Source organism: Mesocricetus auratus, unplaced genomic scaffold (assembly GCF_017639785.1).
Source record: "Mesocricetus auratus isolate SY011 unplaced genomic scaffold, BCM_Maur_2.0 Super-Scaffold_100011, whole genome shotgun sequence".
In the NCBI taxonomy this organism is placed as follows: domain Eukaryota; kingdom Metazoa; phylum Chordata; class Mammalia; order Rodentia; family Cricetidae; genus Mesocricetus; species Mesocricetus auratus.
The window spans coordinates 33124951-33150001 of NW_024429195.1; the positions used below are offsets into that span (position 1 = coordinate 33124951).

The 25051-nt window shown below is 45.1% G+C and overlaps 2 protein-coding genes across 7 annotated transcripts in view; one reads left to right on the plus strand and one right to left on the minus strand.

Moving 5' to 3' along the window:
• Lrrc34 (leucine rich repeat containing 34) overlaps positions 1-6073 on the minus strand; it is a 27610-nt gene extending 21537 nt beyond the window's left edge. For 3 of the 4 annotated variants that reach the window (XM_021226934.2, XM_005069744.4, XM_021226932.2), the window contains exons 1-3: positions 5665-5794; positions 3386-3598; positions 724-844 (exon numbers count right to left, since the gene is read on the minus strand). In XM_021226934.2, coding sequence (XP_021082593.1) covers positions 724-833 — 110 coding nt within the window. In that variant the 5' untranslated portion in view covers positions 834-844; positions 3386-3598; positions 5665-5794. Of the gene's footprint in view, positions 1-723; positions 845-3385; positions 3599-5664; positions 5795-5946 lie in introns of those variants that run through there. The other variant, XM_040754562.1, reaches the window with a different exon arrangement.
• Positions 3649-21589, plus strand: Lrriq4 (leucine rich repeats and IQ motif containing 4). Of its 3 annotated transcripts, none has more exons than XM_040754560.1 (6): positions 3649-3999; positions 5393-6444; positions 12406-12579; positions 14346-14484; positions 15176-15372; positions 21299-21589. In XM_040754560.1, exons 2-6 carry the CDS (start codon positions 5434-5436, stop codon positions 21443-21445), a joined length of 1668 nt encoding a protein of 555 aa, XP_040610494.1. In that variant the 5' UTR covers positions 3649-3999; positions 5393-5433; the 3' UTR covers positions 21446-21589. The 3 variants fall into 3 exon arrangements, with proteins under 3 accessions (XP_040610494.1, XP_012968513.1, XP_040610495.1); XM_013113059.3 differs by having other exon boundaries at positions 3651-3999; positions 5393-6453; XM_040754561.1 differs by lacking the exon at positions 21299-21589 and adding an exon at positions 18501-18840 and having other exon boundaries at positions 3652-3999; positions 5393-6453.
• The last annotated feature ends 3462 nt before the right edge of the window (positions 21590-25051 follow it).

The window sequence follows — 25051 nt, forward strand, 5'->3', positions numbered from 1 at the left end:
ATCAAACCCACTTTCGACTGAATACCTTTTGAAGACACTTTAGGCTTCTGCTGTGACAAACACCATTATGGAATCAAACTGGGGAGGAAAGGGATTATTTCACTGTACAACTCTTGGGTCATAGTCCACAGTACTGAAGGAAGTTAAGCAGAAATTCAAGGGAGGGACCTGGAGGCCTGAACTGAAGCAGAGGCCCTGTCAGAACCCTGCTTACTAGCTTTCTCCTCATGGCGGACTCAGCCAACTATGTTATACCACCCAGGACAGCATGCCCAGGGTTGGTAACACCCACAGTTGGCTAACCCTTCTACATTCATCGTTAATCAAGAAAACTTCCCCATTGACCTTCATACGTGCAATCTGGTAGAAGCATTTTTTCAACGGTGGTGCCTCTTTCCAGGTAAATTTAACTTGGGTCAAGTGGACAAAACAAAACAGAAACAATAGCAACAACCAGAACAAAGGTATGTCTGAATTCACCAAGCTAAGGGGAACAGAGGTAGCTACAGAAAGCTCCTGGTCCAATGTTCTCCCTAAAGGCAGATATTGCACCTAAGACCTCAACTTGTCACACATCAACCTATTTCCTTGAATCAAAAGCTATGTCTACTTTACCAAGCCATCTTGAAATGAGAATACAACCACTGAATAGTTTAGGATTTCACAGAAATGAGGATCAGTGAGTATTTTTTATACAGATGAATATTTATCTATCTGCCTTACCCCTTTTGAATTTCTTCATCCAGGTTTTTGAGTATATTCAGTATAAAAGGATTAGTTTTCCGTATGTTTTCTGAACAAAAGTGACAGTACTGTTCCTGGAGGTTATCCATAGACTCTGGAGCTTTGGAAACATAAACACAGTTGTCATCACATATAAATTATCCCCAAAGCCTCAACAACTAAGTTTCTTTCAGAGGAATGTGTGTATATATGAGGGTGAGCACGAAAGAGAGAGAAAACTCAGGACAGGGGAGCAGAAAGAAGCCAAACAGGTTATAAATGCACCAGAGAGGGTGGGCAGACTGTGGCTATCTGAAAGGGGGGTCAGACTGTGACTCCAGTCAGCACCCTATCTGAAAGGGGGTGACTACTTCTACCATGAGGAAGAAGTGTCCGGAGAAATTACTATGGACAAAATCAATCAGTTAAGGGAAGTGTGCACAATCAAACGGACTCAAGACTTTCCATGTGCCCCTTTGGGGTACAATGACAGGGTTTCTTAAGACAGCTCCAAGGGAAGTCATTTTTATTCAGTGGTCTAAGCCCAGAAGGACACCTCGACTGCATCTCGATTCGATAGCATCTTCATACCAGACTGAGACCTGGTGCATGAAAGAAGGCACCTAACTGTGCCTCCCCTGTCTAAGGCTGACCCCCCTTCAGTTCCTGTGTGTGGCTGGCAATGCAGGTGCTTGTGCACGTGGATGCCAGAGGTTGACATCAAGGGTCTTCCTCTACTGTTCTCCACTGTTTTGTTTTGTTTTGTTTGGGGGGGTCTACAGGTCACTGAACAAGCCATTCACTATTAGCCAGAGAGCCCTTGGGATCCATCTGTCTCCACCCCAAATGCTATGGTTTCAGGTATACACTAGCATGCCTAGCTGCTATGTGAGAGCTGGAACCCAAACTCAGACCCTCACACTGTATGGTGAGCACTTTTCCCACCCAGCCCCACCCCCACCCATGATAAATAGGTATGGGATCTTTTCCTGTTATACAATCAGCTTCCATAGTAGCCCTGCTACTTTAAAGTTAGCCTTTCTTTTCTTCTTTTAACATAGTTTAGCCTAGAATGGTCTTGAACTCATGGTCCTCCTTCCCTGGCTTCCTGAGTGCTGAAGCTACCTGGCTTCAATATTACTTTAGAAACATTTCTTGTGAAATCCTGGTCTTCCAGAATGGAAGCTGTGATCTTACTTTTGTAAGAAGCACGTGCCCTTGTCTTTCTATTCTTCTACTTTCTGTGCATGCCTTTTTCAAAATCTACTCTGAGATCTCACAGTTGAACTAGGCTGCATTTTTAGATGCTGCCTTCTCTAAATCCCCTCTTCTCAGAAGCATCCATTGCTGGGGAGTGCTGTCTGTGCTATCAGAGCTTGCTACCCACAGCTGCCGAACAAGATTTAAGATCTGGTAAATTTAAACTGAAAGGAAATGAACGTTTCTTATATTTTTAAAAGACTTATTTGAATCTTAGGTGTGTGTGTGTGTGTGTGTGTGTGTGTGTGTGTGTAGACAGAATTGCAATCTTTGGTCCAGTTTTACACCTTCCAGTTAATGTAATACCGTGAGGCGTTCTTTCATGGCATTACTCTAAAAAAAAAAATACATCAGGATGGTATCTATGTGGATGAATGTACATACATACTGGATCCCATCACCTATTTTAGGAAACTTTTGGCTATTCAAATAATGTAGCACAATATTTCTCAAGATGATCAGAGACCAGAATGGGTTTTATCTGTTAAATACTTTTGAGAAGTGCTGAATTAAATGAAGCAAAACAGACACCTGCCGAGGACACTTCTCTCGGGTGCACGAAGATTCTGTGCATTGCCCTAGAGGAGACGGGGTCAGAATGCTGCATTTCTGAGATGTATATGGAACACCATCTGTTGAGTGCAGTTTTAACATCCAGGTGGTTCCTAAACAGAAGCCAGGGTTGGGCTCCCTCCCACTGCGCCACTTTCCTGCCTCAGGAGACTAACTTGTTGAGAAGGAATAACAGCGCTTCTGGTGGGTCCCAACAAGCCCCGGAACCAACGGGGATTGAATCTCTAATCTGCACTTCCTTCACCTTCAAGGAGCTGGACAAGCGCCGTCAGGCGATCAGCCCCGCCCAGTCCTGCTCCATCAGGCTTCACCCCTCCCGGAGGCAGCAGCGTCAAAGCCTCTCCCTTTATCATCTAATTTTCCTTACTATGGTCTCTCCAGGCCCACGACACACACTCTAAAACAAACATCCCAAACCAAAGTGGTGGTTGGAGCTCTGGTTTCTGTGGGTGCCAGGCAAACGCTCAGCCACTGAGTATACCCCTAGCCTTACGCTTAATTTGTTTAATTCATGGACGCAGACGTAGGGTATGTATAAAACGTCACGATGAAACCCCTTCTATATGCTAACTTAAAATGAAAAAAATGGATGAAGAGGTTAAAAGAAAAGAAAATGTGGAAGATCTAAGAAGTGGGAACTCAGAAATGTCTCAAGAGCTTGTTTGGGATGGTTTCCCGAGGCTCCCACAAATTCAGGGGCGCAGAAGAGCCCCCAGGACACCTTCCCCATACCCTAAGAGCAAAGCCACAGGCACTAAACCGCCACACTTTCCTCACAAAGCCAGGTGGACCTGAGGAGGTCAAGGGTGCCCCAGAGTTTTCCCCTTACCTGGGGCTTTTGCGAGTGGGAGCCTCCGCCCTTTGCTTGGTCTGGGGCTGCAGAGCTGGGTCCCCCTCACCCAGCTCGCCTTGCAGGTCGGGACCTCTGAAGAGGAAAGTTGTGGCTGGCCTTTCTCTACAAACTGCTCCTGTTCGCTCCGTCCTCACAGGGCTGGAACCAGACCAGCAACCCGAGTGGTTCCCATGGCAACCACAGAACTTCCTGCAGAAGGAAGGGGGAAGAGGCGGGGCCAAAGTTTAGGGGGCGGGGTACCCTGTAATCCATAGGCAGTGATCTCTCACCTTAAATTTACCAACTCTGGGCTATAGACACTGAGAGGGGACCTTCGAAGGTTGGAAGCCTAGCCTGCTGGGCTAGAGAACAGGGCTACAAATCCTGGTGACCCAGCCTTTCTCCCCCAAAATGACGCGGAAGGCTACACTCGGAATCTGGTGGTAGAACCTCCAAGTGTGAAGGGCGTGGGCCTGTTGTAGTTTAAAGACCTTTGTGAAGGAGTAGAGCCCTTGGGAAGTGTTTCCTGGAGAAGGCGACTTCTGGACTAGTCTGAGATAGCCCAATCCAGGATCGATCTGCAGAGGTGCAGGAGTGTGGAGACAGACAAGGTCATACCCGCAGAGAATCTGAGCATCTTTATAGCAAGGCTATGAGGGGATGGGGCAGGATGTTAGTAACCACAGATGCAGATTACAGACCCACCGACGGAGGCTGAATTTGGAGGACCTAGCCTGGAAGCAGGGCCTGAAATAGCTTCTGGAGCCTAAGACAGGCAAGGGCCTCAGCTAGAGTTGGAGACCAGGGATTCCAAGGAGTGTTATAGAGTGGCATGCTCAGAATATAGTATTGGGAGAAAGAGGCGGGTTGGGGCTGAAGGATTCCTGAACCAGTCAGATTTCTTGAGGGTGAGAGTGGATGAAGGCCAGCAAGGTAAAAACAGTTACAAGGTAAAGAACAGCCTGTGTGGTGGTACATGCAGTTAATCCCAGCTTGGATTATGCCTGGATTACAGAGTGAGTTCCAGGACAGTTAAGACTACACAGAAAAACCCTGTCTCAAAAAACAAAAAACAAACAAAAAGAAGGTGGAAGAAAGGGCAGGTTCTCTTGTCTCAGTCATGGTTTGCTCATTTGGTTGGCTTTTGGTTTGCCTACGGAAAGCTGGAGAGGTCCTTCCCACTGACCTCCACTTATGGAGAAAAAGTGGCTGACCACGATTTTCACTCCTTAGCCTGCTTGCAGATAACAAGTCTGGTGACTTTATGAAAATATATATATACATATATATTTTTCCCAATATTTTCTGGAGGTGATGACAAGAGCAATGGTCTTTTGCAAACTTCCTCAATTCATTTGAGACTAAATCAAAATAAGCATCTTAAAGGTTAATGTGTTTCTTTTTGTTGTTGTTGTTTTCAGGGTTTCACTGTGTAGCTCTGGCTGTCCTGGAACTCACTAGGTGGACCAGGTTGGTCTCAAACTCACAAAGATCCACTTGCCTCTGCCTCCTCAGTATTGGGATTAAAGGTGTGCACCACTGTGCCCAGCTTTGAAAGGTTTTAAAAACTATGCATATTTGTTGGGGGAGGCAATGTACACATGAGCACACGTGCCGGCAGAGGACAGAAGACGGTTAGGGATTCCTATGGAGCAGAGTTACAGGCAGTTCGGGCTTCCAGACTGGATGCTGGGCCACCAACTGGGTCCCTCTGTCAGAGCAGTACGTGCTTTTAAAGGCTGAGCCCTTTCTTCAGCCCCTAAACAAGCGATTGAGAAAAATAAAATTAGGCAGTCTGTGTGTTAACACAAGTGCACAAAGTTACTAGAAAGAGATGTTTACACTTTAACTCTTACCCTAATATGAAATGCAAAAAATATAAATTTTATGTTGTAAAATAATTTCAGTCATTTAACCATTTGTCCATCATCATCATGGCCCCGGCGCCCCGTTATTAAATCTTGTTGTCAGGGAAATCTGATTTTTTTTCTCTCCCCTTTACAGCATTTCAGATTTGGGATCATGGAACGGTTGGCCTGAAAATCATGTCAAAGGAAGTACTGAAACCAGAACATTTGTCCAAGGTTCTTCAGAGAAATGACCCCCAGCAGGTCACTGATAGAACGTTTTTCATTGATGGTTCCAACCAGAGTTTGGAAACCATCCCATCAGAGATTTTGGCATTAAAAGAACTAGAAGAACTGCATCTGGAGAACAACCAGATTGCTGAAATTCCTCCGGACATTCAGAACTTAAAGAATGTTAGGGTCCTCTACCTCCACAAGAATAACCTGCAGTGCCTGTGGCCAGAGCTGGCGTCACTGAGCAGCCTGGAGTCTCTGGACCTGAGCAGCAACCCGTTGCTCTATTCCTCCCTGACGGTAGTCAGCTGCCTCCGCACCCTCCGGGAGCTGCGGCTCTACAACACAGGCCTGAGAGAGGTTCCCACCGTGATCTGCAAATCCCTGCACCACCTGGAGCTCTTCGGACTGTCGGAGAACCACCTGCAATCGCTGCCCGGGGAAATCGTGAACCAGACCAAGCTCAGGGAGATCTACCTGAAAAAGAATGAGTTCTCGGTTTTCCCTTGCGACCTCTGTACCCTCGTCAGTCTGGAGGTGATCGATCTGGACCACAACAAGCTGAAGGCCATCCCGGAAGAAATCGGGAACCTGGTGAGGCTGCAGAAGTTCTACGTGGCATCTAATCACCTGTCCCTTCTCCCGGAGTCGCTGAGCCAGTGCAGCAAGCTGTCGGTGCTGGATTTGACCCACAACCTCCTCCACATCCTCCCGCCCACCCTGGATCAGCTCACGGAGCTCACGGAGGTCGGGCTGAGCGAGAACCGCCTGGAGAAGGTGCCGCGCCTCCTGTGCCGCTGGACGCAGCTGCAGCTGCTGTACCTGCGCAACACCTGCCTGCGAGGGCTGCGGCGCTCTTTCAAGCGCTTGATCAACCTGCGCTTCCTGGACCTCAGTCAGAACCACATAGACCACTTCCCCGTGCAGATCTGCGCGCTCAAGAACCTGGAGATCCTGGCGCTGGACGATAACAAAGTAGGACAGGTACTCCTTCCTTTCCCGGCTGTCACTCTGCTCTGCCTTTCCTTCATGTGGCGCTATGTATGTCCAGTCAATATATTGAACCCACTACCGGAAAAACAAACAAACAAAAAAGGGTTATCAAAGATACCCCACAAGGTAGCACGTTTATATTCCCCCTTTCCAAAGAATAGTACTTCTAACTTCCATCTAATGTTCAGTTAGGACATGGGCGGTAGTCACTGGGGTGTTTTCATTCTCAAGGACACACAATAAAAGTTGTTGTAAGGGTCAGAGCTCACCAAGATTCCAGTTCACGCTTTGGACTCCAGGGTCTGTCCTCGTAAAACACACCACCCGACAGTTTCCATAAGACGTAGGCTTTACCCCTATTCCCTGGAAATACCAAGGTCCTTAATTTTCATTCTTGGGACACTGAAGAACAGGTTTTTTTGTTTGCTTGTTTTTTCCCCCTGGAGAAACTGCCCCTGCATGGGGGGTGCAGGGATGCATTTTGGGAATGCCCATCACGGCACTGTTGAGCATCTGGATAATGGCAGACCATGTCCGTGGGGCAAAGGCAGAGAAGCTGCCGGATCTTCATAGGATGCCATAGATACAACAGTGTAAGCTAACTGAGGCTGAATGTACCAGTGTGGAGACAACTCAAAGCGTGATGCTTACTAAATTGGGGTGGGGAGAACCCCTACAAAGCAATATATTCGTTGTTGAGCCACACAAAATTACAAATCTAGAGACTGGTGACATGGCCCACTGGGTAAAAGTGTTTGCTGCCAAGCCTGGAAACTTGATTTTGATCCTGAGGAGGCAGGGGGAACGTTGTGGGGGGACAGAACCGACTTTTGCAAATTGCCCTCTGACCTTCACTCTCACTGTGAAGCATACAGGCATATACATATACAAACGAACAAATTTTAATATTACACATATAAATAAATACCACCCATTTAGTGAATATCTATAACAATAAAACTATAAAGCAATAAAAATATAAAAGTGTGATTTGGAAGGACAGTCACCATGTTCCCAAGAGTGGCCACCTTTGGGAGGAGGGGTGAAGAAAGGCATGAAAAGCTCAGTGCTTGTCTGGCGTGTGGGAGCTTCTGGTTCAATCACCAGGGCCATAAATAAGCACAAAAAATAAGGGTTATGGAGACAGGAAAACTGCCAGGAAGCTAGTGGGTAGCTAGCTGGGAATACACAGTGGAAACGAGAGAGATCGCCTCAGAGACAAGGTGGACAGAGAGGAGTGACTCCCACACACATGTACTGATTGTGCCCTATTCAAGGGGGTGTGGGGGCTCAGAGTCAAAAAGAAACAAAGACAGAGAGACAGATGGGCGTGCAGGTAGAAATTTCTCCCAGTGGAGAAGGTGTTCCATTGAACAGTTTCATGTAAGTGTTTCATTAACTCAAAATGTATGTAGGAGGATTTTCTAGTTTGCTGTCTGTTGCTGTGATAAACACCCTGAGCAAACCCAACTGGAGGAGGGAGGCATTATTTCATCTCATACTTCCTGGTCAGTCCATCGCTGAGGGAAGTCAGAACAGGGACTCAAGCATCTGCAGAGGCAGCACCCTCAGGACTGATCCCCAAGGGCTGCCTGCCCCCAGGCTCACATTTGCTTACCTTTCTCACAGAGCCCAGACCCACTGCTCAGGGATGCGCTGCACCATGGGATGCCTAGCCCCACATCAATCGGAAAACAGGAACATGCCCCACTGACATGATCACAGCCACTCTGATGGAAGCAATTCCTCAAGTATGGTTCCTCTTCCTGGTGTGTTCAGTCAAAACCAAAATTAGCCACCACAGAAGGATGACACTGTCCTCATCATGGCTGAGTCACCAATGGTAGCTAACCTTTTCTTGAGAGAAACTTTAAATTCTCAGAGGAGAGATTTGAATGAATTCTGCTTGTTAACAAGAGAAACCCCAGCTTACCCCATAAATCAAACTGTACTGGAGCATAGACATGTAGGCAAATATTGTGCTGAACATGAAAATCTTTATGAACTATTACTCATAGTTTTCCATTATTCCAATTATATTTTTTGTACTTTTGTCCTTCCACTATCAATTTTGTCTGATGCTATACTTATAATCATCAAGCTTATTTCTCCTCTTCTCTGTGGTATATGGCTTTTAAGCCAGCTCCCTACCTCTCCTACCTGAAGATTCACCTGGTTGGTTTCTGACTCTTGAAGCCTGGAAGTAGCATCTTCTTGCCTAGCTAAGTGTGAAAATAGCTTTCAATAGGTAGCTAAATTGATTTTACCTGTATAGCAAAGTACTATTAAAAGAGAAAGCAAAGACAGTATTCAACCTCAAAATGGTCAGTTATGGTGTCAGAAATAATTGTCCCATGTTGATACTCTGCAGATTCTCTGTGTCCAGATTTTTCAATCTTTTATAAAATGTGTGTGTGTGTGTGTGTGTGTGTGTGTATGGACGGATGGATGTACGTGAACCAATACAATGTGGAATCAAATAATTTTATTAACAGGAAAATACACACAAGCTGGGAGATCAGAAGTGTGGCAGGCTTCCAGAGAGAGCCCGTTTACTTTTCTTTTCCTTAAATAGCCCATCTGTGCTAATCTCCCTATCCCCGCCCTTTTGGGTGGGGAGAGTTTTGTGGGCTCACTCCTACAGATGGATGCATGGTATGCTGTGTATACATGGGTATCTGTGCCACAGCATGCATATGGTGCTCAGATGATAATTTTGTGGAGTCAGGTTTTGTCTTCTGCCTTTATGTGGGTTCTGGACCTGGAACTCAGACCAACACCAAGTACTTTTACCGACTGAGTCACTGCACTAGGCCCCGTGTGTCTACATTTATTTCCATTATGTGTTAACATGAATTGATGAAACAAAATATGAGGTCTTGAAAATCCTGGGCAAAGGGTGGAGACTTGTGAGCATTCAATGTACTTTGAAAATGAAAAGCTACATCAATGTGTTAAGTAAACAATGGTGAGAGTAGAATTATCAGGCTGTAATGATGAATTAGGCTGAATTTCCTGCTGTTTTTCATTTTATTGAATGCAGTGCCTGGTGTTGAAGGGGAGCCAAGTGCCGAGGAAGAATTTTTAAATAGCTAAGACCTAAATTCAGTTTCTCTAGAGATCAACTTGATCTGATTTTTTTTAGGTCAATAAATAAACTGGGCTTGGTGATCTATACTCCTAATCCCAGGTCTTGGAAACAGAGGCAGGAGGATCAGAAGTCTGAGGTCATCAGCAGCTACACAGCAAAGCTGAGCTACATGAGTTCCTGTCTCAAAATAACAGAAACAAACTATATATATATATAAAAACCCACACCCAAAAAGGAAATATTCGTAGCAGTTTTTAGAAAAATAAACCTTCATCTTACATTTTAAAAAATGTTCTAAGAAATTCCAGTTGTGCAAAACTTTTACAGAAATTTATTCTTATAGCGTGCTTCTTTCTTTTCCAATTGTGAGTGGTACTGTTATGCCCAATTCACAGAAACACCCCCCCCAAAAATCCACCAAGAAGACGACTCACTGAATGCAAGAGCAAAGGTTTCTTTGTTGGCAAGCTGCAGCAGGCAGGGATTCTGCCCTCTTGGGAGCAAGCAGAACACCACTTACAACTGGTTGGGGGCGGGGATTAAAGGGAAAGTTCAAAAGACTGAAAGTCTCGAAATTACAAATCTTCCATGGTTACATAGGATGAAATAATATCTGTATGAGTAGGCAGGATGCAATTAAGCAGGATATTGTAGGGGAAATAAGTTTGTTAATTATCTCTTGAGCCAGGGATTTTTTAACAACCGTGAGTTGGTAGCTATCTGGTCTTCTTTAGGACAGAGAAATGCTGACACAGCTGGGGTGTGTTATCTGGTCTCAGGCCCCTAGTCATACGCCCAGTTCTTTGTTTAGCCTTGTCTGTCAGCTGCCTTTTGCGAGCCCAGAGGAGCTTGAAAGTTTCATTTTCCTATGTGGGCTTTGGAGCCTAAGTTTTTAGACTTTTGTTAATTTCTCCCATTTCAGTACCACTGCCCAGTGATGAGCTATAGAAAGGCACAGTGGGGGTTTGGAGCAGCACTGTGGTCTCACCAAAGTGGGAGGAGGGCAGCACAGGCTGGTGAGAAGGTAAGAGGGAGACGAGGACAGGGAGACGAGGACAGGGAGACGAGGGAGGACTCCCACCAGGGATGGAGCCAGACGAAGGAGTGTGCAAGCCAAGAAATTGCGGATTCACCCAGCATTTTCTTTCTAACAGTATCAGGAAGCATCTTTGTTGCAGTGAGTAGGGTGGTTATATAAGTTAGAGTGAGATTTTTTCATGAGAGGACCAGAATGAGAGATGCAGCTTAGTAAGGATTTCTGCTCTTTTCTTTCCAGGAGGTGGTGAGGAAAAGAGGGCGGCATGGTCAGCTAGCAGCATATTTAGCCACTGTTAGAGGGTTAGAACACAGAATCTGTGTAAAGCTTTCCTCTTAAGTCTGGCAGTCTGTAAAGTACCCACCTAACTTCCAAATAAGGTGTTCAAAAGAAGGCAAAACATGACATGATGGATCCCAGGAACTGCAGGGAGCATCCTAATTAAAAACACTTTGAACATAGGTTTGCTTCCAGTTGAGTTCAAAAGCAGTTTCAAAACTGTCAGGTGAAAGACCTTGGGAGCTAAAAGCCAGGTGTCACCAGATATATCAATTCCAGGAAATAAATGTATTACAAATATTATTATTATATTCCTTATAATTACAGTGCTCTTTCTTCCAACGTTATCAAGCATTTGACATTCTCTAGGTAACACATTTGCCATGAAACAACATAAGTTGAACCAACTTGTGAAAAGCAGAGGAAGTGACAGCATTACCCCTGGACAGGGTCTGGCCCCGTGTTTTCGGAGTCTTGACTTCTCATCCAAAGAGTCGAAAATAAGAGCCCACATCAATTTACACAAGAAGCAAGGTGATACCATTCGAGCAAAGTGATGGCATGGATTACAGACAGATACACTGTCAAGATCAGTAGCAGCCCACATGAGCAAGAATGCTCACTCACCTCGCTCCTTGTTCTGTGCTTCAGTATGCGGGGCCAAAGAGAAGGGGGGCTAGTTACCGGGGGTAGTTTGGATGGCTCTCTGTTTTGATTGATGGATTAAGCCATACATTCATTTTTTTCTGATTGCACATGTTCTTTCCTATAATGCATGTAGTTTTAACCATGTCCTCATCTAATTATACATAGACATAAGGTAGTAAATAGAGGACTATCTGTAAAAGTTACTGGAGAATTGAATTTTGCCTTAGTGTACATGCACCCCTAAATCTAGCTCAGACCACATTGGCCCTTCTATTCATCATACCTGGATACACTGGGAACATGCTTGAAAAGATACTGTCTAAATTGGATTGCTACCTGGACAATTTATACATTTGCTCAGAGATGGGACTACATGTAGCCTGATGCATATGAGAGTCCCAGGAAGACTCTGAGCTTGCTAGTGCACTGTTTGGAGAGGGATGTGTATATGCACAGTGTTTGCAGGTGAAAGAGCTAGCTGGCCAAGTGCATTATTACAGGAGGGGAGATGGGGTGTTGCTAACCCCAAACCAAATACTGTTCTCCACTTGCCTGCTTCAGCAGGAGACAGGTGGAAGCTCAGACTGCTGAACTGCAAATATGTATGGTAAATTATATAGTATACATGCAAATGTATATGGAAACTGTCCATCTCTAGGAGACACTAAGCAACTCTACGCTTTGTCTAACAACTTGTTTCAAAGCCAAAGGCTCAACTCTAAAACTCTTGCCATACAGCCAGTTAAATTTAGCCCTGGTAGTTTGTATACAACTTTGGTGTCACTAATGTCAGTATTGATAACCCATTACCGCCAGATAACCCAAACAACTTATTTTTAAGTGTTTAAAAAATCTCAACCCTAATTTTACCTTTTTGGTATACTTCCAGTTACCACCAACTATGAGCTCACTTACAAAACTGAAGATACTTGGACTCACAGGGAATGACTTTCCATCCTTCCCAGAGGAAATCTTTTCCTTAGTGTCTCTGGAGAAATTATACATTGGACAAGACCAGGGATGCAAGATTTCCTATGTGCCAGAAAACATCAAGAAGTTGAAGGTAAGCCCTCCCAACAGACAGCCAAGAAGTGCATGCCACCCTCCCCCATCACCTAATGCTGAATAAACACGAGGCAGTATTCCCACACTGCACAAACCATGCATCTGTACTAGATTTTCAGTCCCAATAGTGGGTTGAGGCTCTCACTGTTACTGAATAAGCCCTACAACACTCTATTGTGTCATTCACTATGTCTTGTAATGACTGTTTTTCTGTCCCACCAGTCAGCTCTCAAATAACAACACAGGGACTTACTAATTATGAAAGCTCAGCCTATAGCTTAGGCTTGTTTCCAATTAGTTCTTATAATTTAAACTAACCTATTTATATTAATCTGTGTTCTGCCATGTGGCTTGTGGCAGTTAATTCTCATTTTGCACATCCTGTTTGCTCTGTCTCCTGGTGATCCTGTCTTTCTTCTTCCCAGAGTCCTCTCTGTCCCGGAAGTCCCACCTAGCCTCTTCCTGTCTAACTATTGGCCATTCATCTCTTTATTAAATAAAAATTAGAAGGTGCCTTGGCAAAGACATATCGTTACAGTGTAAACAAATAGTCCACTACAATGTGTCAGGGCTAAAAGGGATAGATAGCTCTACTTCATAGGTTAGAGAGTTCAAACTTGTTTTCAATTCTTCAAGGTCAAACAATAGAATGTTTGGCTAAGAAGTAATTAATAGATGACTTACTTTAACAACAGGACATTTAGCTTAAGGGTATGACTGCTGGATGTTTTGTTCCTTAAGAGATGTTTTGAGTGTTCTTCGTATCATGGAAAAGAAGTCTTTTCCCCTCCCCTTTGGCTTGGGATATAAAAGGGCTTTGAAAAATAAACTTGGGGTAGATTCAGTATTCACTGGATTACCCTCCGGAATCTATCCAATGTCTCTGTCTTTTCTTTAGTATCTTTCATTTTCTACCTGCCATTTCTCAATCCACACACTTTCCCTCCAAAAAAGGACCAGATGTATAAACAGGGAGGGACCAGGCTGTTGTGGTCTCCCAGACAGAGGACACTGCAACAATGTCTTAGTTAGGATTACTCTTGCTGTGATGAAACACCATGACCCAGAGCAGCTAGGGGAGGAAAGGGTTTATGTCACTCACAGTTCCATATCACAGTTCATCATCAAAAGCAGTGAGGTCAGGGATGCATGCCAGGCAGGAACCTGGAGGCAGGAGGAGTGCTGCTTGCTGGGTTGCTCCCCATCTCCTGCTTAGCCTATTTTCTTATAGAACCCAGAACCACCGGCTCAGGGATAGCACCACCCACAATGGGCTGGGCCTTCTACCATCAATCACTAATTAAGAAAACTCCTTACAGATGGATCTCATTTTCTTAATTGAGGTTCCCTCCTTTCAGATAACTCCAGCTTGTATCAAGTTGACATAAAACTAGCCAGCACACCCTCCAACCTTCATGTCCAGTCATGCCAGGAGCGGCTTTGTGTGCGGAAGCAGGATTATGTGGCAGAGGGCTCCTTAATCTTGGCAGACCAGGAAGCAGAGCAAGCTAGATCAAAGCTGGGACAAATATGACTCCCGTGGCCTGTATCTAGTGGCTGGCTTCTGCCAGTCAGGCCCACTTCTGAAAGCACCACCACAAATTGGGGAATAAGCTCTGAAAACAAGAAACAAACATGTTTCTCCCATTGTCCCAAGGCATGATTTCCCTACTGCACATGAATGGACACTCACAGGTAAGTCTGGTTATTGTAATTCACTTATTAAGATAAATGTCCTCACCACACACTCTCATGTTATGGCAGAATCTTAAAGAACTATACATAGAAAACAACCTTGTTGAGCAGCTACCTGCATCCTTGGGATTAATGCCAAACCTGGAAGTTCTCGATTGCCGGCATAATCTTCTTAAGCAACTCCCAGATGCCATTTGCCTTGCTCAAGGTGAGGAACTTCCAAGATCCACAGCCCAGCAGAGTGAGGCTCCACATTGCCCATGAACGGCTTCCTTGCCTTAAGAAAGACCAATTTCAGAGTTTGTAGAGCTGTCGTCTTTCACCCACTGACAGGCTCTCTAGCAACACAAGGGAAATCGGGAGCCTCTCTATTTGTGTAGCTAAGAGTCTTGCAAAGGTAGTTTGTAATTTGAATGAAAAAGAAAAACAAGCAGCAGTTGCTAGGAAACTTGGCATATATCCATACTTTGATTACACCACTATCAGCAGGAGTTGACTGAACACATATGATATCTTAGCATCTAGAGTTGGGGTCCTGATGTAAATGTTTATCTATGTTACTAAGTCATGTGAATAAAAGGAAAAGTATTGACCTGGAATGATGAAATTAGGAAGGGGGATTTTTAGAATTGCATGATTGACTTGGAAAGAATAATCACACTTGATTCCTAAACACTCAAGTACTGTTTGAGTCACTTCCATTTAGCAAGTTTTTGCTGAGTACTCACTGGGTTCTCTTTGATTGGATGGTATTAGAAGCTGTGGGTCCTGTCCCTGGGGGGGGCGGTCCATCTCATCGTGACCCCCCTCCCAAGCTGCTTACCAATGGATCTCACCTGGGTGGGTTTAGACATGGAGATCCTAAGCTAAATCAACCAATTAAATGAAACTCTTTGCAGATTTGAAAGAGCTGCTGCTGGAGGACAACCTCCTTACCCATCTCCCGGAGAACCTTGACCACCTGGTGAACCTTAAGGTCCTAACCCTGAAGAAAAACCCCATTGAAGACCCTCCAATGGAAGTGTGTGCCCAAGGCAAAGACGCCATATGGAAATACCTGAAGGAAAACAGAATTAGGAAACAAATGGCCATAAAGGTACACTCTGCACAGATTCTTTTTCATTCTATTCTTGGACAACTTTATGTATGCATATAATGCATCTGGTGATACTTGCCTTTCATTCCCCTCACCCCTGCCCACAGACCTCTCCCAACCTGCCCCCCTCCCACCTTCTCGTCCCTCCTCTTCATGCCTGATCCCTTTAATAACTCACTAAGGTCCGTTAATGTTGCTTGCAAGCCCATGGCTGTGGGGCAGACTGTGGAGCACTGGAAACCTGCCAGAGGCCACACCCTTAAGATAATTGATTCCTTTGGGAGCCCCCAACTGCCAGTAACCCCTCAGCTAGGGGTGGGGCCTTGTGAGCCCCTCACTGTCCATGCTGGATTGTTGGTGGCTTGATCTTGCACAGGTCTTGTGCAGGAAGCCATGGCTGCTGAGGTCATGAGTCCGATGGCTATGTCCTGTTTAGAAGGTGACCCCCCTCCTTGGGCTCTCACATTCTATCCACCCCCTCTTTTGTGATGTTTTCTGAGCTCAGGGAGTAGGGACCAAGCACTCAACAGTCACTTGTTCTCAACTCTTTGGCCAGTTCTGATTCTGTTGCACTGACTGCTACCCACTGCTTTAAGAGGCTTTCCCAAAGAAGTCCGAGTGCAACACTAGCCCATGGATAATAGTCCATTTCCCCTTCTACCCTATGTGTCTGGGCACTGAACTTGGGTTGTCAAAGTTGGTGACAAGTATCTTTATCCACTGAGCCTTCTCAATAACCCTCTTAAATTATTTTATTGGAGTGAAAAATTATCTTGTATTAATGAAAGCAGTGAGATGAGGTTAAGACATCAGAAATAGAAGCATTTATGGATCAGAGGCCTAGAGACCAGGATCCTGCCATGATCTAGGATCAAATGGGGAACCATCTTGATATCTGGCTCTCAGCCAGTGACTTCATAGGGGATGCCAGACAGGCAGGAACATGTCCTCTTCACTTAGCATTCTCTTCAACTGGTCCAAGCCAACATCATCTCATACCCAAATGATATGTTAGTCCCCAACTATCATCCTGCTTCTACACCTGCTTTCTCACAATGTGTCTTCCACTTGGTAGTCATGTGAAAGTAGGTCTCACTAGTCTCTGGTGAAATGGACAAGTCTTTGTTCCACCTGGAATAACAGTTAAGTTCCCAAGTCTGCCAACTCAAACAGCCGCCCACTTACACTAAATAGTAATACCTCCTTTTCTTTGTCAAAGTTAAGCTAAGCTAATCATCATACATTTTAATAAACCAAAACAATCCCTAAGATACAACATAAAGAATGGAAGTAAATAAAGATACATTTTTTTGTTCAAATATTTTCTCAAGGTGCATTTACTTAAAATGACTATGCTGGAATGAAAGCTGTCTTTTATTGGTTATTTCCTAAAAGCGTTTTGAACGTTCATGTGCTCTTCCTGCATATTTTAAAAATGGATATTCAAATATCCCTGCCAGAAAATTGAAATAATTACAAAGGATTCTGTTTCCAGAGCATTTTAAATGCTGACATTTTAAATAATGGTTCAGTATTTTAAATGTGCCTAATGGAATCTTAGTGCCACCACAATTGCCACCACAATCTCAGCCCCATTGGGCCCGAGGACCCGAGTGTGATTCCTGGAACCCATAAAGGGGAAGGAGGAAAACCGCTGCTGCAGACTGTCATCTGACCAGAGCATGCTCATGGTGGTGCTCACACACTCAGAGCAATAAGTAATGTAATAATGTTTTTAAAATTAAGCTCAATTTTTTTCTGTGGCCATAATTTTAAAACATCATAAATTGTATTATAATTATTTATGCTATAAACCACATAAACAACAACTTATTGTAAATTTTGATCATTTTAGGCAGATAATGCAGTGATATGTTATTTATGAATTATTAAGGCTTGACTGAGGATTCAGAAAAGCAAAGTCAGCCTCAAGCTATAGAGATCAGGCAGTGGTGGTACACACCTTTAATCCCAGGACTCAGGATTAAGAGATCTATGGGCCAGGCGGTAGTGGCACACGCCTTTAATCCCAGCACTTGGGAGGCAGAGGCAGAAGCAGGCAGATCTCTGTGAGTTTGAGACCAGCCTGGTCTACAAGAGCTAGTTCCAGGACAGCCTCCAAAGCCACAGAAAAACCCTGTCTCGAAAAACCAAAGAGAGAGAGAGAAAGAAAGAGAGAGAAAGAGAGAGAGAGAGAGAGAGAGAGAGAGAGAGAGAGAGAGAGAGAGAGAGAGAGAGAAAGAGACTGATGGATCTATATGAGTCCAAGACCACCCAGATCTACACAAGATTGAATCAGTCTAAAAGAGAATTATAGCTCAGATCCTTAATCCCAGGACTCATGAGAGTCGTATGTCAGTATCAGGATTCAGTATGGTGCATTCATTCTCCAGCCACACTGAAGATAGAGGCATTCAGTCTCCAGTCATGCTGAGAAGAGCTCATGGGTTAGCCTTTCAAGTCGCATAAATATCACTACATAATTAATATTTTAGAAAGACAAATGAAAAAGACGTTCCCCCCACACACTTAGTTTGTACATATATACTTAGTGTCTACTGGTTACAAAACGAGACAGATTCTACTTCCTTTTAACAATGGAAGCCCCAAGATGCTGTTGACATAGATGAATTTGTGAGAATAAAGTTGCTTTCACTTTTTTCTTTGTATTATTAATTTCCAAGCCTCTTTGAGACTTCCAGCTCCCCAACTGAGACACTAGCTGACACACCCAGTGATCTTTGTTTTTTTCTTGAGGCTGAGTTTGCAGTCACATAGCCTGAGAAAACACTGGTCTCCCAGCCCTTGAGTCATTTCCTCGTCAATACCAACCTGAGTGTTTCGAGTTGTTCTGGCTGTTTATCTCAGGAGGTTTTAGAATCCTGGGTGACATGCCATAAGGCTTGAGGTGTTCTGTCCTTGCTAAGGTACCCCCTGGGTACTGTGAAGGCTGCATCCCTGGGCTGAGCTTGGCAAGGGTGCATCTGGGAAGTGAACCTCAGGAAGCTGATGACCTTCTTGTGGTCCAGGACACAGGTCTACTTAACTTCAAGACAACAAAAGCCCTCCAGAGGGCAATACTGTTCCCCAAGAGTCCACCCTTAATCCTCCCACTTCTCTCTTGACAGATGCTCAAACTGGATCCTGAGAGTTCTTGCAGAGACCAGTCATACCCCTGCCTCAGGTCCTTCTATCTGCGCAGAGATGATGACCCCCACACACACAGATGATAGCCTCCACCCCCATTCACTCTCTGCTAAAGCACCCTCTCTTCAGAGCTTCTTTCCTGAGTCTCCTGCCTTCTCATTAGCTTAATCGCCAGAACTGATCTCTTCTACCCCAGGCAATGTTCTAGGCACTAGAGATGGGTCAGTGGTCAAAATAGACAAGTATTTCTGTCTGCTTATTGCTTGAAAGTTAGTGGGATTGTAGTAAGCATGAAAAATAAAACAAAGTTTTGTACATGTATCTTTTTATTGTTGTTTTAAGATGGGATTTCTTTGTGTAGAACTAGCTCTGTAGACCAGGCTGTCCTAGAACTCACAGAGATCTGCCTGCCTCTGCCTCCTGGGTGCTAGGATTGTTTGTGCATCTTATCTCAGTTCTTGAGAGGCAGAGGCCAGTGGATTTCTGAGTCCCAGGCCACCCTGATCTACATAGTGAGTGCCAGGCCAGCCAGGGATAATTAGTAATTGGTACTATTTGGGAAAAAATCAAGGTAAAGATAACCGAGATTGCTATAAGATTTTTCTTTCTTTAAAAATTTATTGTATTTATTCAGGGTGAGTGTGCGTGCGTGCGTGCGTGCGTGTGTGTGTGTGTGTGTGTGTGTGTGTGTGTGTGAAGTCACATGGGTGCCACAACTCAAGAGTGAAGGTCAGAGGGAATGATGACAATGGGAGAAATAGTCTTCCCCAGGGAAGAGCTAACTGATTGGTCATCCAGTACCAAATGGTCAGCCCTGAAAACAGACACTGAAGTGACATTACACAAACTGAACAGGTCACATTTAGGAATATCTGTGTATGTATATTTGCATATATGCATGTCACAACAATTAGTGAAAAAGAGGTCCTTAATTTGAAAAAGAGCAAGGGTATATATAGGAGGGCTGGCATGGAGGAAAGGGAAGGGGGAATGATGTGGTTATATTATAATCTCAACAATAAAAGAAAAAGAATTTTAGAAAGTGGAGGTCAGACAAAAATTTGCAGGGGTCTCTTCTCCTTCCAGCAGATGGATCCTCAGGATCCAGAGCAGGTCACCATGCTTGGCAGCAGCACTCCTTACCTGTCAAGTGTTTCAAATGCCTTGTTCCTTCCTTCCTTTCTTCCTCCTTTCCTCCCTCTCCATTCTCTCTCTTTCCCCATTCTTGTGTGTTTGTGTGTGTATGAGTGTGTATGTGTGTGTTTGAGTATGCATATGCATGTGAGTGTGTGTATGTGTGTTTGAGTGTGTGTGTGTGTGTGTGTGTGTGTTTAGACTGAGAGAAGGTATTAATTTGCCTGGGTGATCAGGGTGGATTTTTCTTGCAAAGATGGCTGTCTTGGTTTGGGCTGCAATAATACCACAGAATGGATGGACTAAAGGGCTGGATTTTATTTCCTCCTAGTTCAAGAGTTGACATCCGGCTCCAGCCTGGCTGGGTTCTAGTGGGGTTCCTCTTCTTGACTTTCAGATGACTCCTTTCTCACTGTGTCCTTATCTGATAGTTCTTAAGAGGGCACTAACCTCATCATGAAGTCCCAACCCCCATGACCTCATCTAAACTTAATGACCCCCGCTATACTTATCTCCAAATATCATCCCACTGGACTGTGGTGAGGGGTGGGGTGGCGTGAGACTTCAGCATAAAGGGGGATACAGCAATAAGTGAGCAAACTCTTGGGAAGGTAAGCCACCCAAGTATTGGCAAGAAGACCTAAAGCAGAGCAGGCAGCTATGCAGAGGCTGCAGTAAGCGTGGTGCCTGGTGTATCCGAGCAAGAGAGAGACCATGCGTACACAGCAGATAGCTAGGAAGGAATAGTTCAAAGAGCCAAGAAATGAGAGGGCAGGATCAAGGCAGATTGAGCCTTGGAGCCATGGGGAGGACTTGGGCTTTTGTTTTGAGAGAAATGAGGAGCCAGTAATCGGAGGGCCTGAGCAGAGCGTGCCACGAGAGGACAGGTGCTCCCAAGCAGGTGGGCAGCAGCAGAGTCTGGGGAACAGTGGGGGCTGAATTTTAGTAGAAGCCAAGGCAATTCTTTAACGAGAGGCAGGCGGAGGGTGCATGCTCGATGTTGCAACTCTCCATACTACGTGCTGCCATTCCCCATTGTCCCTGTGTTCATCTGCAAACTCACACGTTTACTTGTTTATTTCAAGACAAGGTCTCATGTAGCTTAGGCCAGCTTGGCACTCAATATATAGCCAAGACTATCCTTGAACTTCTGATCCTTCGATGTCTGTCTCCCAAGTGCTGTGATTTCAGGCATGGGCCACCAAACCAACTTAGGAGGTATTGGGTATCAGCCCTAGGACTTCACGCGTGCTTGGGCCGGCCCTCTACCAGCTGAGCTCCATTCCACCTCAAGCCCTATACTTAGTGCCCCTCCCACTGCTGCATACGGGTTTCAGAGTCTATGGCCTTCTCCTTGATTTCGTTGAGACAAGGTCGCTTGCTCAACTGAAGGATACCATTTCAGCTAGCCTAGCTGGCCAGTGAGCTCTCAGGGTCCTCCCGCTTCCACTGTGCAGGGTTGGGGTTCCCCGCGTGTTACATATGAGGTGCTGGGGGTTTGAACTCAGGTTCTTACACTTGCATGGCCAGTGCTCTTATCTACTTCGTCTCCCCAACCCTTCAGTGTGTTTTAGAGACGTAAGCCTCGGTCAGACCACGGCATCGTGACGCCAGCTAACACTGTTTGGGTAAATCTTGCTTTCAGATTCAGGCATGGTGGCGTGGAACCATGGTGCGGAAAGGATATGGGTCTTATGAAGAGCTACTAAAAGCCCGAAAAAAAGGGAAAACCTCCCCAAAAGATAAGAAAGGAAAGAAGGCTGCAAAAGGGAAACCTGCAAAAAGGAAATAAAAAATAATCGTGTAAATGAACGAAGATAAAGATCACGAAGGAGCAGGAAACAACATTTTCTAGGGACTGGACAACAGCCACACTGAAATTATCTGCCAAATTAAGGTTATTTGTAATAATAAAAGAGTCTTAATTTTACCCAAATGTTTATGAGAAGAATGAGTTAACACCTGGTGACTGCTTCAAAATAGCATGCTGGAGGAGAAAGGGAGCAGGGGTTCAGATGAAGCATGACAGGACCAGCTGTGAATTCACAGCTGCAGAAGCAGATGAGGAGCAATGTGTGTGTGGGGAGGAGGGGTGGTCCCTGCATTCTTTTGTCTATGAAAAGACATTTAGGGAAGTCATGGATTTTAAAGAAGTCCCGGAGAAATATACAAGGATGTACAAGCACCTTCCATTTGTGCCGACGGCTTACACAACACTAGTTTGAACATCAGACTGGAAAAATGACATCAGTTTAATCAACAGCACTTACTCAGACTCCTTCAGTTATGTGTGCATCATATAGTTCAATGCAATTGTGTCACTTGTGGCTTTGTACAAATTCCACTGTAGTCAAAGACAGGCTGCTCTTTCACAAGTCTCCTTTGGGACATTCTTTGTTGTCATACTTTCCACTATGTACCAAATCCTAACTTACCCTCCATTTCCCATCAAACGACAGGTACCTGCAGTTTCCTTAAAACTTTTCATCCCCCCGCCGTGTGTGTGTGTGTGTGTGTGTGTGTGTGTGTGTGTGAGAGAGAGAGAGAGAGAGAGAGAGAGAATGAGTCTGCCACAGCACACATAAGGAGGTCACAGGACAGCTTTGGGGACAGTCAGTTCTCCTTTTGCACCGTGTGGTTCTTGTGATTATGCTCAGATCATTGGGATGAGGTGGCTTTGGGAGCATTAGAAGGGGATGCTCTGCGGATTCCTTTCTCTTGAGTGTGCCCGTGAGTTCATAAGCATGTATGCTTTTTGCAAAGACCCTATGTGTGACTATTCACTGGAGTTTTATTCCTAATGACCAACCTTTCAACAGTGAATGAATGCTTAAACGGATTGATTGAAGACTAGGCCATATGCACAGCAACCAAGGGCATGAGCTGGCCAGACCCACTGAACAGTGCTCTTCCAGTTAAGTGAAAGACTCTGTCCAAAGACAGTGAGTCGGACACCATTGTAGTGAGTGAGCATAGGGAGGGGAGGTGGAAGAGAGGCAGGGGTGGGGAGAGTATGGATTCCCAGAATCCAGTAAAACCCAGGCACTGTGTAGCAGCACTTGGAAGCAGAGACAGGGAATCCTAGGGAATCCCTGGCTAATCCCCAGCTAATCCCTGGCAAACTGGCTGTTTGGACTGGCTGGATTCATCAAGTCCTGGGGTCAGTGAGGGACGCTGCCTCAGTACATGGAGTGGAGAAGGAGAGAAGATGCCACCTGATAGCATCTTTGGGCCTCCATGTGAGGCAGACTCATACACACACATGCCACACACACATACACATGCAGAAAAGATAATATGAGAATGTTACAGTCAGTGCTTTTCACAGTAGAATTGTATACACACAAGTGTGTGTGCACACACATACTCCTTTTGTGGAACACGTGCATGTGTGCGTGCGTGCGTGTGTGTGTGTGTGTGTGTGTGTGTGTGTGTGTGTGTAAGTAAACCAGAGATCAACTTTTGGTCTAGTTCCTGTGGGGCAGCACCTACCTGGTTTTGAGGCATAGTTTCTCACTAGGCCTGGAACTTGGCTATTGACAGACTGGCTGACAGGGAGCCTCGGGATCTGCCTGTCTCTTGTTTCCACAGCACATCATCACTTGCCGCATTCTGTGGAGGAAAGCTCCCACGATTGCCCCAGGGTAGCAAAAAAATGTCTCCAGATAGCAAGGGCTAGGAAAAGTTCTGACTGAGGGCTAGACTTTGTCTGTCTGAGGGGAAAGTAAGAAAACACAGACACTTTCTGATGTTAGCTTTCTCTTTACTTCATCTTGAAAAAAAGAAACCTTTCTGAACAATCTGCCTCCCCACAGCCACATTGTTTACGTACGGCTACATATCTCTCTCTAATACATTCATCTCTGTCCTACATGGCCATGCATCTCTACACACAGCTACACCTTTTCCCATGGTTATACTTCCTTCTTTTACGGACGTTTCCCTTCTACATCTCTTTCCTGCCAGCTTCCTCTTCCTTGTCTCTGCACAGTTACAAATCTCCACGCAGCCGCAGCCGTCCATCTCACTTTCGTACCTCTCACCACACGGAGGGCGCTTCCAACAGCTCTGGGCACAGCTCCTCTGTGCCGCAGTAACCCTTTCTCTCACGCACACACTTCTGCATCCGTCGGCGCGCACCCATTCTCACTGTCTGTGGAGCTCTTACGCAGCTCTCCGTTCCCCATGCCTTCCCCACGCGGTCACACGCCTCCACATTTCTTCTTACATTGCCCTTTCCGCACTCACATTCTCATTCGCACCTCTGCACGGCTCTTTTTCAGGGCTCCCTGCATTGCTCAACACCGCTTCCTCCTCTGTGCTGCGCAGCTCTCTGGCAGCCAAACAGTTTCAGGGCCCGACCCATTCTCATAACACAACATAAGTCGTGTAGTTTCTCTTAGGCCAGGGATGTCACACTGACTGGCCGGTGATTAACACTTTTGCCAGGCACACAGTCTAAATGGTTAGTGTTCCCAGGCAGAAAATGGCATTGGAATTCAAGAGTTAACAATAACAATTAATTAGCTGGACCTTGAGTGGTAGGGAGAACATTCAGACATCCATTGTGGCAGGAAGTTATGTCTACTAAAGTTGCTTCAAGCTCTGACCTTGAATTAGCAAAACACTTGGGGAAATGACCTCATGTATTTACCTCTAGGGGAGACAAGACATTCATCTCCAGGGACAACCAGCCTGCTTTGAATTGGTTCTGGTCTAAAATTATCTGTTTGTGACTGAGAACACTATTACTTTCCTATGTCAGTCTGAGTAATGTAAAATATCTTAGTATTATTTCTATTTATTAAAATTGTACAGTTAAGTAGGAATTATCTTCCTGACCATCCACAGTGATATGTGTGCCCACAAAACACACCACCAAAGGGCTGGGGAAATAACTATAGTGAGCTATTAGTAGTGGCACTTAAGAAAAGTTATGGACAGAAACAATTAGTCACTTACAGTCAGTAACTCCACAGCTTTGCCAAGTGGGGCTTTCCAACAGGGTGTTGAAGCCTCTGGTGGGTCGACTTGTTAAATACTAGTTGTCACTGGTGTATACTCGTATGGCCTCTTGCTCTCGGCAATCACTCCTTGCTTCTTTATGTGTGCTGCTTAGATCAAACTCGGGTCCTCATGCTTGCGTGGCAAGCATTTTCTAGACTGCGCCATCTCTGCACTCCCATATATGGTTACCATAGTCCAGTGGTTCTCAACCTTCCTGATGCTGTGACCCTTTAATACCGGTCTTCATGTTGTCGTGAACCCCTACCATAAAATTATTTTGTTGCTACTTTATAACTGTAATGTTGCTACTGTTATGAGTCATAATTCAAATATCTGAAATGTGACCCCTGTGAAAGGGTTGTTTGACCCCAAAGGGGCCATAACCCACAGG